General features: G+C 32.3%; 1 protein-coding gene and 1 long non-coding RNA gene across 2 annotated transcripts; both read right to left on the reverse strand.

Moving 5' to 3' along the window:
- Positions 1-6,971: 6,971 nt before the first annotated feature.
- LOC138338044 (uncharacterized) lies at positions 6,972-7,625 on the reverse strand. The gene is made up of 2 exons (XM_069288507.1): positions 7,350-7,625; positions 6,972-7,163 (listed from the first exon to the last, which is right to left on the reverse strand). Exons 1-2 carry the CDS (start codon positions 7,623-7,625, stop codon positions 6,972-6,974), a joined length of 468 nt encoding a protein of 155 aa, XP_069144608.1.
- A 2,123-nt stretch (positions 7,626-9,748) lies between these two features.
- LOC138337757 (uncharacterized) lies at positions 9,749-13,052 on the reverse strand. The gene is made up of 5 exons (XR_011211165.1): positions 10,753-13,052; positions 10,479-10,672; positions 10,302-10,389; positions 10,103-10,210; positions 9,749-9,998 (listed from the first exon to the last, which is right to left on the reverse strand). It is a non-coding gene; the product is annotated as an uncharacterized lncRNA (long non-coding RNA).
- Between the last annotated feature and the right edge of the window lie 1,850 nt (positions 13,053-14,902).

The raw sequence follows: 14,902 nt of genomic DNA on the forward strand, positions 1-14,902 counted from the left end.
AGAGATCATAATATATCCCTAAAAGCAAAACATATGCTCAAACCCAAATGATTCGTTAGGTATTTCATCAATACTAACGAGTTACGACATAAGTTTTAAATGTTTGACAGAACAACGAATATTATAACTATCTGTTGAATGTCTTGAATCGGACCCGTTACAAACAGAAAGGACGGGGGTCTCGCTGCCCGGTCAGCGAGTCGGGGGTCCAAGCCTGTTAGGGCGTAGCTTAACACTATATATATATATATAGACGCTATGGCAAACCCTATTTTTTTGTAATTCTGTTTTTGCCTCTCCATAATAAAACTGCTCCCTCTCTTCCCGTGGACGTAGCCAATTTATTGGTGAACCACGTAAATCTGTTGTCTTGTTTTTCGCGTTTATATATTTTCTCGTATTATCTCAAATTCCGCACAACACTATCTAATATCAGAAATTCAAAAATCTTCTCAAGCAAGGTCAAGTAGATCATCTTCATTGCTATGATCTTCTCTCCTTTCTTCATTTTCGATACCTACAAAAAAGAATTTGCATAAAGTTATATTGGTTTGATAATAAGTGATTAAACGAGAGTTTAAAGAACTTTCTTCCGAAACGCGAGGAATCTTCCCCTTTCTCCATAGTTTTTCATCCAAAACCATGCTTCTGTAGCACGAGGGAATTGTCCAAAACTTAATTCAAAAAAGAAGCATTGAACATAATTCTAACAGACTTATCTATCAATTACTTAAGCATTGCAGATAATTTCGAAAAGAAAGCATTCAACAAACTTTTTCATCCAAAACCATGCTACTCAGTAAATGAACTTACTCTTTTAAGAGACAATATAAACTAGGATAAAATGGTAGAAGGAACAAGTTAAATGTCATAGCCTATATATCCAAACATCTAGTTATGCCAAAATGTTGCAAATGTCACTATAAATGATTCTATCATGGAGCAGCATAGAGGGTAAGTCTTGTGGAGGTGTACGTACTGATTAAATTGAAGTTCGGAGCCTAAAGGTACAAAATATTAACAAAAATTTTAAAACGGTATATAAAATTTTATATTAACCAAAACGGCAAAATCGCTGCATCAATAGCGATTTACTCCACCGGAAAAAGCAAAATCGCTGCAGAAGCAGCGATTTTGCAAAATGTGAATTTTTTTTAAAAAAAATTAAATCGCTACCTAGGCAGTGATTTTAAATTATTTTTTTTAAATCACTGCCTAGGCAGCGATTTATAATTTTTAAATTTTTTTTTTAAAAAATAAGGAAAATCAATACCTAGGCAGCGATTTTTTTAAAAAAGAAAAGTGAAATGTGGAAGTCGCTGCCCAGGAAACGACATTTATAATTTTTTTTTTTAAGATTTTTTTTTTAAAAAAATTATAAAATTTATAAATTGCTGCCTAGGCAGCGGTTTTTTTAAAAAAAATTTATAAATTTTTTAAATCGCTGCCTACGCAGCGATTTATAAATTTATTTATTTTTAAATATGTAAATCGCTCAACGAATTTATTATATTTTTTTTAAATATGGAATTCGCTGCAATTTTCCAAAAATAATTTTTAAAAAAAATAAAATTTAAAGCAGCGATTTTATAAAAAAAATATTATTAAATTTTTTTATTTTATAACATTGCTGCTTTAAATTTTTTTTAAAAAAAACCCATATTTTTTTAAGAAAAAAATTTAAAAATTAAAAAAAATTATAAAAGTCGTTGCCTGGGCAGCGACTTCCACATTTCAAAAAAAAATTTAAGAAATCACTGCCTAGGCAGCGATTTTCCTTATTTAAAAAAAATAAAAATTATAAATCGCTGCCTAGGCAGCGACCTTAAAAAAAAATTAAAATCGTTGCCTAGGTAGCGATTTCATTTTTTAAAAAAAAATTCACATTTTGCAAAATCGCTGCCTCTGCAGTGATTTTACTTTTCTCGGGGAAGTAAATCGTTGTTGATGCAGCGATTTTGCCGTTTTGGTTAATATAAAATTTTATATACAGTTTTGAAATTTTTGTTAATATTTTGTACCCTTTAGGCTCCGTACTCGACTAAATTGCACATCAACGTAATCAATTCTCTTCTTATATGAATGTTCTACTCACGGTCATGGGAAAATGAACATACATCAATGAATGTTCGACTCAAAGATCTGCCGCATGCTCAGGCGGCATCACTCATGGCTTTTGGATGAGATTAAAAACATATGTCACACCTGAGAAGTAACTTTACAATGAAGAAACAAATGGCTATTCCATCCCTATCATGTCTCCAATTGATTGTATCAAGAAGGATGGTATTTAAACAAGAGAAATTAGTCAACCTTTACAATAAGCTGGTCACACTCTCAATCTCCCAGTCATTCAGAAGCCTCCTAAAGACGATATTTCATCCTTGGTTAGTCCAGGTCTCAGCAATGAATGCTTCAGGATTGTCACAGAAAGAAAATAAATCTAGAAAATCCTCTATGAGTGAGTTCTGGCCGATCCATTTGTCTTTCGAAATAGAATACTAGTCCCTTCACCCACCTTATAACCTAAGCTCCCAGACAATTTAGGCCACAAATTTCTGATAGTTCTCCATACTGAGACCCCATAAATGCTAGCCACAGTGTTAGTTGTCCATTGCTCAGTCTGTCCGTATTTGTTGATGATTACATCCTTCTAAAGAGCATGATCCTCTTTATCAAACCTCCACAACCTTCTTGATAAAAGACATGTTTTGCAACCCTAAATTCTTAACACTCAGCGCACCAATTTATGACACATCTGAAGAAACCTTACCCCTAGAACAAGAACCAGGTTCTTGTAATTTTGTTGTAACACAATAAAACAAAGATTTATCGTGGAAACCTTCCTAACTCAAGGAAGGAAAAAACTACACCAAAGTTTTCTATTAATTCAAGATTTACAACTCAGTTAATCAATGAATCTAACTCTAAACTTCTACCATTTTCGATTAACTATAATCGAAAACTCTCGACTCAACAAGAAGTCAAACTCGCTTCTTGGTTACAAAAGATCTCAACTCTTCTTAACTCTAATCACCCAAGAAGTCAAACCCACTTCTTGTTTACAATTCTCACAACCTCTCTCCCAAGAAGTCAAACCCACTTCTTGTTACAATTCTCTCAAGACTCAACTCCCAAGAAGTCAAACCTACTTCTTGTTACAAATCTAGGAATTATTACAACTCAATAATAAACCTAGAACAAATCAACAATGACTAATTACCCTAGACTTAATTGATCAAACTTCAATATCAAATAGTTTTGAGTAGAACAGGTTTCGTGAACGTGGTCCTTATTTTGCTGTGATGAAGGTGAACCTGATCCTTGCATTTCTGTGACGAAGGCCTGCGTTTTTTCTCCAGAAAATACTGCTCTCAAGATGATATATTTTGTGAATATGCAATGACTATTGTTTTGGCTTTGCTACTAAATTGTCTCGATTTGTGTTTTTGCACAGATGTTTTTTTCTTCAACTTCTTGATCCTTTTATAGATTTGATTTGTCTTCAACTTTTACAAGGAAAGGAATTACAAATCATTTTCCTTCTTGAACTTGTCTATATTTACTTCTTTCCTTATTTGACTTGAATTGTAATTTCTTTATTTCTTTCCTTCTTTGACTTGAATTGCTACTTCTTTATTTCTTTCCTTCTTTGACTTGAATTGCTACTTTTTTATATTTCTTTCCTTCTTTATTTATTTTCATGTTTGTTTCCTTCTTTACAATTCTGCACTTTTTCTTCTTTGCCTCAATACTTTTTCTTCTTTGCCGCAATCTGTCATAATTGTACACATACGACACCATGCCTGCACTTTATCAATCATCATAATCTCTCATAATTGTACACATACTACACCATGCCTTCACTTTATCAATCATCAAAACTACTTTAATTGTTCTCCTACTTCCCAACATTTTCTCCCTGTTTGATGATGATAACCAATGATTTGTTACACATCAAGACTCTTTGTTAGTGATCAAAACTTCAATTCTTTGTCATCCATCAAAACTAAAAACTTCACGTTTTCTCATTTCCCAATAATTTCCCCCTTTTTGATGATGAAAAAATATGCATATGTCTATCCACATTATATAATTTCCCCCTTTTGGCATTATGAAAATCAATAACCAAAGAACTCGAATAACATTCAATGAGTGCAATATCATTTTAACTCATAGCCACTTGGGCAACACTTTCAAGTACACTTCTGCTAACAAAATGGGTAGTTAATCTGATGATATTAGTCATCTTAAACTCATACACAATTAAGATCTTCAATGAGAAACAAAATAAACAAATATGTACCAGTTTATGCCCTTAATAAAAAACATATGATATCATGAGTATGAGACAAACATAAGCACATCAAAGAGTCAAAGAGTAAAATTTGAGGATGAGGATTGGGACAAAGATTACTTAAGTGAGGAAGAAAGGAATGTTTACTTCCATTGATAAAAAAAATTTCAGTATGCCCATTGTGCACCAGCTCCTTTATTCTGATCAGTTTTCTTAGAATGTGAAATTTCATCAAGAGAAACATGAGGTACATCATCACCCTTTTTTTTAACTCTACTCCCTAACATTTTCATTCCTCTATGATTTTTTTTTTGATAGCCTTTTTCTTGATGACAACTTTGAAGGAGTACCAACTACCAGTAAGAGATTCATCACATTTTGGTGCACAAAGAGATGTGTTTATCAATAATGAAAGCAAGCAACAATTTGTTTCTGTGAGAATTGTTCCCCCTGAGAGATAGGCAGGTTGTACACTTGGAATGGATGAAATATCAATTTGGATTTTGTGAACCTGGTTCAGATTTGGGTGGTAAAGCAAGGTTCCCCCTTAACTAAAGCATGAGTGACTTCAATACTGAATAATTTCATCATTAGAGCAGGTTGAGATAGAACGATGCTTATTGTCAAAGAGGGTTCTTGGTGATCTTTAAGAAAGTTGAATTTTTTATGATTGACCAGGTTCATTAGTGCTTATGTTTGACCCAAACTCAGGAAATTAATGCATTGAAAAAGGATGGTACATACCTGAGTTTTACAGAGAAACCAGGTTCCCCCTTTTTTGTGTTTCTCCATGATTTACTTAATGGTGTTAGCAAAGAGTAGAGATAACATCCGCAGACTTTCTAAACATTGTTTGAGATGTGACTGGAGTGTGTATCTGTTATAGTACGGGGTTGAGTTAGCAGATATTCATTGTATAATTACTCAAGCGTAAGATTATTCTTTTACTAGCCAATTATTAAAGGAAATCATGATAATGCATCAACTTGTTTCGATAGGACCATGCTTTGACTGATTTTTCTCAAGTTCTTTATATTCAAGGCCTTCACGAGAATATCGCATCATCATATTCTCCCAGATCAAATGAATCTCAAGCTGATTCACAAAGAACCAACCCTTGTCGATTTTCAATACCTTCCAATGAATAACAAGGACTACGTTCACACAATGAAGTTCCCCTTAAAGGTGTACCATACTCTTACTGTCCCGATTGCTCTATTATTCCCAATCTCGAGAACCATAGTTTATTAGTAATTCATGTTGCAGTTGTATCAATGATTGTTAGATGTGACTCAGGTTCATATGCAGTGTTCCATAAATTTGCATCATCAAAGATGTTTGATATCATGTCACTTTCTTCAAAAAAAAAATTTCTTTCATTTTTCTCATCCTTTTCAAGGAATAAACTGCCTCCTTGAAAATCAAAGAGCGAGAGGAAATTTTCTACCATTTTTAGCACCTGTTTGGAGCATGCACTATTCATGTACCAAGTTGGCATTTTCCCTCTCACCTTCACCTGAAACACTAGTCAAAGATTAGTCTTGGGAACTCAGATTAGCTTGGGCCCCTTTATGTGAGTAAAAGGATAAATAAGATTTCTTCTAGCCCATAAAGGCAAAGAAAACCTTTTATTTGGAGCATTTTTATTTCGAACCACGTTCTTAGCCGTATCAGTCTTTTCCTTTTTGGTGAGCTTAACATTTTTCTGGAAAGCCTCAAATAAAGCTTTACATTGATTATTTAAATGACCTGAGTTTCCACAATGAGTGCATAAACTTTTAGACATGTGAATATTGTGTGACACAAGATTATTCTGTTTTTTAAAACCTATCCCACTTCAACTAGTGGTTTGCCTTTCTTGAATCTGAGTTAAAATTTCGGAGGACCTGGTCCATCTAAGATTTCGTTCCAGATCCAGTTTGGTATGATCAAGATTTTCTTGTAGCAACCTATTCCTTTCTGTTAAAGCTTGACAATTTATGGTTAACAATTTTATTTTTTCCTCTAGAGCTAATTGAAGTTAACTAGCAGAGTTTTTGCCCTTGTGACTTAACTCTGATATTTTAACCTGTTCTTTTAATTTGTTTTGAAGAAAGTGATTGTGTCTCTCAAGATTGTCATTGACTTCTCTTAAAGATGCATATTTTTCCATCATTTGTCTACTTTCAGAATTGATTGACTGATATGCATCTATAAGAGTACTCAATAAGGACTCTAGTTCCTTTTTAGAATATGATTCAATATTTACTTTGATGTGATGAAAACTTACCTTGCTTTGTTTGTCATTTTGTTCATCATCTTCAGAATCTGTTTTAGCAATGAGTGCAAGAAAATCATATTTATTTGATTGTTCTATTGCAAGTAGTGACTGATTCTCGAATCTTCCATCCTCAAATTCTTCTTCTGATAAATCCCCCATAGAGGCGAAAGCTCTTTTCATTGAAAGATCCGCTTCTTGATTGGTCATTCTTCTGTTTGTGGGAATGTACTTATCATTCTTGATTTCCTTCTCTTTTTCCAAACTATTCCTCTTTTTCTCTAGAGCTTTTAATGGACAAAACTTGACAAAGTGATCCAGACTTCACACTTATGACATACTTGATCTATTGGGTTTTCAGTGATTTTTTTAGATATGTTTGTCCCTTTTTTAACATTCTTGAGAACCTTTTGGTCATTAACGCAATGTTTTCTCCTCAAAATTTTCTGGTGTTGTGCCTGTAAGAACCAGGTTCTTCTCTTTTCTTTTGCCTCTAATTTCCTTTTCTTGTTTTTTATTGAGTTCATAGGCCATGAGATTTCCAATGAGCTCATTCATAGCTAACTTATCTAGATCACGAGCTTCAGTAATGGCTTCTACTTTGCTTTCCTAAGATTCTGGAAGAACACTCAAAAGTTTTCTGACTGCTTTCCCATTGAGAATTATTTCACCTAGTGAGTAGATTTCATTAATGATAGCAGTGAACCTAGTATGCATCTCTTGGATTGTTTCACTTTCTGTCATTCGAAACAGTTCGTATTGTCTGTTCAAGTTATCTATTTTAGACCTTTTTACCTGAGTTGTTCCTTCATGTGCAGTTTGCAAAGTTTCCCATATTGCTTTTGCATCTTGACATGATGATATTCGATTGTATTCATCTAGACCTATTCCGCATATCAAGATCTTTTTTGCTTTAGCATTGTTCTGAATTACAAGTTTATCTGCAAAATTCCATTCTTTCCTATCTTTTGGTACTTGAGTGGTTCCATCAATTCCATTCTTCATGGGTATGGTTGGACCGTCCAACATGACTCCCCATAGGTCTCGATTTTCTCCTAGTAAATGATCCATCGTGCGATTCTTTCACCATCCATAATACTTTCCATTAAACAATGGTGGTCGAGTTTGAGAAGCTCCTTCTTGTGGTGTAGGTGGTGCAGCCATTGATCCTTTTCAAGATGTTAGTCTTTTAATGAAAAGACCTACTCTGATACCAATTGAAGAAACCTTACCCCTAGAACAAGAACCAGGTTCTTGTAATTTTGTCGTAACACAATAAAACAAAGATTTATCGTGGAAACCTTCCTAACTCAAGGAAGGGAAAAACCACACCGAAGTTTTCTATTAATTCAAGATTTACAACTCAGTTAATCAATGAATCTAACTCTAAACTTCTACCATTTTCGATTAACTATAATCGAAAACTCTCCACTCAATAAGAAGTCAAACTCGCTTCTTGTTTACAAAAGCTCTCAACTCTTCTTAACTCTAACCACCCAAGAAGTCAAACCCACTTCTTGTTTATAATTCTCACAACCTCTGTCCCAAGAAGTTAAACCCACTTCTTGTTACAATTCTCTCAAGACTCAACTCCCAAGAAGTCAAACCTACTTCTTGTTACAAATCTAGGAATTATTACAACTCAATAATAAACCTAGAACAAATCAACAAAGACTAATAACCCTAGACTTTAATTGATCAAACTTCAATATCTAATAGTTCTGAGTAGAACAGGTTTCGTGAACCTGGTCCTTATTTTGCTGTGATGAAGGTGAATCTTGTCCTTGCGTTTCTGTGACGAAGGCCTGCGTTTTTTCTCCAGAAAATACTGCTCTCCAGATGATATATTTTGTGAATATGCAATGACTATTGTTTTGGCTTTGCTACTAAATTCTCTCGATTTGTGTTTTTGCACATATGTTTTTTTCTTCAATTTCTTGATCCTTTTATAGATTTGATTTGCCTTCAACTTCTACAAGGAAAGGAATTACAAATCCTTTTCCTTCTTGAACTTGTCTATATTTACTTCTTTCCTTATTTGACTTGAATTGTAATTTCTTTATTTCTTCCCTTCTTTGACTTGAATTGCTACTTCTTTATTTTTTTCCTTGTTTGACTTGAATTGTTATATTTTTTTATTTCTTTCTTTCTTTATTTATTTCCATGTTTGTTTCCTTCTTTATAATTTTGCACTTTTTCTTTTTTGTCTCAATACTTTTACTTTTTTACCGCAATCTGTCATAATTGTACACATATGACACCATGTCTTCACTTTATCAATCATCACATTCTCTCATAATTGTACACATACTACACCATGCCTTCACTTTATCAATCATCAAAACTACTTTAATTGTTCTCCTACTTCCCAACAACATCAATTATTTCATTTCAAAGTAATTTGTTTTATCAATAGAAAAGAGGCAACAAAAATATTTGATGCAACTTGTGCAACCACAGTCAATTTCATACTCAAGAAACAGAGCAACACAATACTTTCTACAATCTACGGTGAAGTGAAAACTTAATTCAAACATACAACAGTCAAACATCAATAAGATGTACAGCTAAAAAAGAAAATCTTAAACTCAAAGAAAAAGTAAGCAAAGGTTAAAGTGAGGCTGTGATTTTTGCTCGCAGTCAACCATTAATAAGATAACTAACAATCTGAAAGAATATAGAACAGAACAAAAACAGAGAATAAACACTATAAAGGTAGAAGAAAGTAGAATTAAGGTTTACAGTGAAGTTTATGAAAGAAGAATGGAGGTAAGAAGTCACGCTTGAACATTTTTATGGGTTATTCTACAATAAGTAGAAAAGTTCTCCTCTTTGAAAATAGAACTGTAACTTGTGTGCTAAACATGACTCTAACCAGGTGGATATTCAAGCAAATGGTCATGTCTTCTCAATATTTAAGCATTTCGGCCAATCTCACTAATTCTAACTAGCAAGAAGTAAACAGTGTTGTGCATGAATCATGATCGAGTTGTTCAAGATAGAATATAAGCAGAACAAAAAAAAACTAATCTTGATTATTACAGCCATCAAATGGACGATTGATTAGTTGATGAGCAACCCTATGTTCAGGTGAACCAACAATGAATCTTAGCATATTAGGATCAAGTGTTATTCCTGGATTTAGACGCTGAAGTTGTGCAATGATGTTCACTGTAACATCTCTTTTCATTGTATCTTTTTGCGCATTGAATTTTTATTGCATTCTTTGTTGCATCCTCTCTTCCAGTTCCTTGATTTTTTCCTGCATCATTTCATCATCAACAGTTTGTGAAGAGGGACCAGAACCTCCCCGTTTGTGTTTCAAAAGAGTCTTGGTTACTCCACGTCGATATAATCTTACTCGACCACGATGATCTTTCCCCGTGACTCAACAGATTAAGTAACATCTTCACTTTGTTGACATTCTATCCTCTCCATTTCAGCCTACATATCAGGTTCAAGAGAAGAGAGTTCATTAAATTGAATCAATCATATATATAAGGACAAAAATTTCATGTAGATCAACATAGAATAAGAAAATTTCATACTATTTTGGCAACAGTATCTTCATATGAGTCCTTGCATACTCGATCAAATTTCCTTTTTCTAGTAGCCACAAATAAGTCCTTACTTGACAAGGCATCAAGAGTTTCCATCTGTTTTTCGTAGTTATATGCAAGTCACCATTAAAATCTTCCTAAAAAAAAGTGAACAATGCCATAGTAATTATACAAGAAAACATCAAACCTCGCGAAATTATAGCAAAACTTGTCTTGCCAATAGTATGTGGATACCTAACCTTTTCTCGATTCTCTTTATTGGTGTGGGATGTCTCCTACAGATAAATAAATTCATGATTTCAAACAGATACTAGTAGTAATGGAGAAAAAAATAATTCTCAGATATTCAAGATTTATTTATCACCTTTGTTTCATCAGAGTTCCAATATGAAAGTATTTCCTTAAATGCAGATTCTGAAACAAATTTAGGCCTATTTGCCATTCAAGTTGCATCATCGGCATATGTGTTTTCTTCAACCTACACTTATACCCTCTCCAAGCAAGTTTAGTTGCTCCCGAATTCCAATATTTTCCAACTTCGGGAATGTCATTTTTTTCCTACAATTTAATCCAATTACATCAGCACAAGAAAAATGAAATATTTTCAATCAAATAATGAAACAGTGAGAACATCAAACCTTGATATAGTTTCACATATCATCATGTGTCTTCAACTTCTTCCAATTAAATCCATTTAGAGGACAAAATGTTCACTTTCTTGCCAATGTTCCAAGAAAGCTGCCCAATTCACTTACCACTTCTTTAGTAGGATCAATGGGCTGGTTTAACTCATTTAGCAGGATTAGTTTACGCTCACTCCGTCCATGTACAACCTGCATTTGTGTGCCACCTCTTTTTTTGTTTTGTTTAGGGTAGAGTCTACAATAATATGAATAGAGCTTCATAGTTATTCAGACAACTTTTGGAAGTACTAGAAAGTTCTGACTTTGTTGCACTTGTTCATCTGCTACTTGTGATACGGGAGTGGTAGAATTGGGCAACAGGTGCTACACTTTCTCATGTACTGTAGGAAATGAAGAATTCAAAGACACCTGTTGCACTTGGTCCGACACTTGAGATTCATGTAGACTGTTTTTCGAGTTCAGTTTGTTCTTGTGATACTTTTCCTTTGACTTCACAACTTTAACGGCTGAAATACACTCTGAGTTCTGTTTATGCTTGTGATTTGATACCTTTTTATTTCGCAAAGAAGCAAGTGATCCAGCTGAAACATAATTTAAAGTATCTTAACTTTCTGGCGTTTTGTCACACACGTTTCTTGATTCATGACTGTTTGTCTCTGCAATTTCAGAAAATTGAATATAAAATTGGTTAGAAGAAAGAATTCAACACTTTTGCACTTAACAAACCTCATGAATAAAACCAACCTCAATGTCGTCACACATAACAAAAACAATAAAATAGCACAATAGAAATGAAAAAAAGAGGATCACTTAATAATTTAATCATCTTCCTCCATCCAATCCCAATCTGTTTCATCTCTTCTGATGTTTCTACAACTGTATCTTCTTAATGTTGTGCATTACATGTAATATCAACGGCCACATCCTCTCTTGACCATCTAAAGTCACCCTCATCTAATCCAATTGAGGAACCAATGTCATCATTAGGCTCCTTCCAAAATGTCCCGCCTATAAGATATAAATAAAAGGTCATAAATTATTAAATGTTTGACAAAAATATAATCTATCAAGTCTAGTTTAAAAAATGACGTGCAATGTAAATTCAATATTACCAAAACAAATGAAACTGAAAATATAGCATAAGTTATAAATTCAAAACAAAAAAATCAAAATAATACTCTTATAACAAATTTCAACTTAGCAATAAATACGGTATATTTTTATTTTTTCTTAATAAAGAAAACGTAAGTCTACTTAACAATAAATTTTTTAATTTGAAAATTAGAATACTAATAAAATTATGCCAAAGAAAAAATAACCATGACATAAATAAATAAATGATACGACAAAATTACATAGAATCACGTAAAGTAAGGTTGAAAACAAGAAGAAAATGATATAATAATATAAAATAAAAATAATTTTTTAAAAATTATTAGAATAATTAAAAAAAACTTAAAATAATAGAAGTGAAAAAATCTAAAAAAAAATAGAAATAAAAAAAATTAAAAAGTAATCAGGTGGTAACTAGACCATGTTTATCAACAATTCACAGCCTCTGCCTGTGAATTGTATAGTGTAATTACCCTCTATCAATTACACCAATTACCTGTTGACCAAGTAATTAGCTATCCTTTCAAACAAAACAAGACAGAGAAATTACACTAAATTCAATTATCAGGGTGTCCTTCCAAACAGGCCTTAAAGTTTTTTCTATTTTTGAAATAAGTAGTTTTTAAAAACAGTGTCAAGCATGCAAAAAGAACAGTAGATCACAAAAGGCACACTAGCTTTAAAGCAATTTTGTGATTTTTTTAACGTGAGATACATGATGATATGTCGTCTCTAGATACATTATTTATAATGTTGAGTATTTGTCTATAATTACGCCTCACAATTAACATTATACATTAATTATGTGGGCTGATTTTGAGTTTGTATAATTAGTCACCTTTGTATATGTACAATTCCCCAGAATATATAATGTTGATTATTGTCTATAATTACTCCGCACCATTAACATTATACATTAATTATGTAGGCTAATTTTGATTTTGTATATTGGTCACCTTTGTATATGTATAATTCACCAGAATATACAAATACATATGTATAATATACATTATCTAACCGGTATACATATACAATTTACATCTCTTCCACTCTCCGCCTTCTCTCGCTCGTCTCTCTCCTCCATCTCCCAACCTCGCTCGCCTCTTTCTTCCCTCTTCCAATCTTACTTGTCATATATACAAATGCATATGTATAATATACGACTATCTAAATGATATACATATACAATTCACCTCTCTCCAATTTTCTACCCTCTCTCGCTCGCCTCTCTCCTCCTCTCCCAGTCTTACTTGCCATATATACAAATAAATATGTATAATATTCAATTATCTATCCGATATACATATACAATTCACCTCTCTCCCAATCTTTGCCCTCTTTCGCTCACCTCTCTCCTATCTCTCCCGGTCTCGCTCACCTCTCTCCTCCCTATAACATAATATGTAGCTATGGATTGTAATTATGAAACTATAGCTATAAAGAGTAATTAGGCTATTTTTGAATGGTTATATGTAAAAGTTACTCTTTCAAATAAATTTTCAACTTCAAAATTTTATTTTTTTCATCCTACCCTTGACCCTCCCACCGCACCACAAAAAAATTTTCGAATAATATATTTTACTCACCAACCAAACATAAAAAAATAAGTCAAAAATCTACTTATTTATCAGAAAAACATTTTCTACGAAAACAATTTCCTTTCATACCAAACACCCTTAAAGTTTTCTAATTTTGAAATAAGCAATTTTTAATTATAGTGTCATACATGCTAAAAAATCAGTAGATTACAAGAGGCACACTATCTTTGAAGCATTTTTATGATTTTTTTTCAACGTGAGATAGATGATGATATGTCGTCGCTGGGTACCTAATTTATAATGTTTAGTATTATCTATAATATTATTATTTTATAAAAATATGACATATTAAATAATGAAATTAAAATTACATAATATATAATGCATTATAATAAAAGAATGTTTCTAAAAAGAATTAAATGAGATAGATCTACTATATGTCTAATTAAAAAATATATGCAATAATTAGTAAATATATGATGATAATAATGAAGCAGAAAATTTTAAAAGTATATTAGTATGAATTTGGAGTATATTAGTATGAATTTCGAGTAGGGAGAAGAGAAGAGCAGCAAATATTTTTTTTTTAATAATTTCATTTGTATTTCTATATTTATATTTAGTCAAAAAAAAAAAATGGGACACATCTTGTATTTCTCTTTTATGCTGCACTATATCCTTGTTAAAGTGTATTCCTATGAGAGTGTCTTTGGTTGATAGTAATATTTTTTGTGGTTATGGACCATATATATACTCCTATAGTTTTATATTCTTTTCGCAATTGAATATACGCTACCAAACTGACACAAATTGTATTTATTGTGTGGATAAAATATGTTCTTTGTTTGAATAAATAAAGTAAATATACACGGCTCGTGTACTAATATTTGCATATATGCTAATAAAATAATGAATACTTACTTTATTGAACGCTTGGACCTTAAGAAATATATATCTATTTAACACAAAATGACAATCAGTTAAAACATTAAGATGCGTGTATTTCAAACGCTGACATACAATAAACATACCAATAAAATGATGACACGTGGCATTAAAATTCAATTTTTTAAAAATATTATTTAAATAATCTAAAATGTTTTTTTTAAGAAAATAAATTTTTTCTTATTAATTACCCCTACCCTGCGTCTTCTTCTTCAAAAACCATAGCTGCTCTTCCATCGATCAACGCCGATGGCAGCCCCAACAAGCCAGTAAACCATCATCCGACCTCTTCCTTCTCCTCCATTGATCAACTCACATCTTTTTTTCCTCCATCGAATCTTACTCCTTTCATCAATGTCGGTAATACACCATCCACCCAAGCTAAATATCTATTCTTTTTCATTTTAAAATCATCAAAACCTTCAATTCACTGCTTTTATCTTTTTTCCATTTGTAATTATTTATCGCAATTATAATAGATAATAACAAATTTTTAATAATTCATATTTATTTCGTCGGAATAAATGAAGTTTTGTCGGAATATTAAA

This window comes from Solanum lycopersicum, chromosome 8 (assembly GCF_036512215.1).
Source record: "Solanum lycopersicum chromosome 8, SLM_r2.1".
In the NCBI taxonomy this organism is placed as follows: Eukaryota; Viridiplantae; Streptophyta; class Magnoliopsida; order Solanales; family Solanaceae; genus Solanum; species Solanum lycopersicum.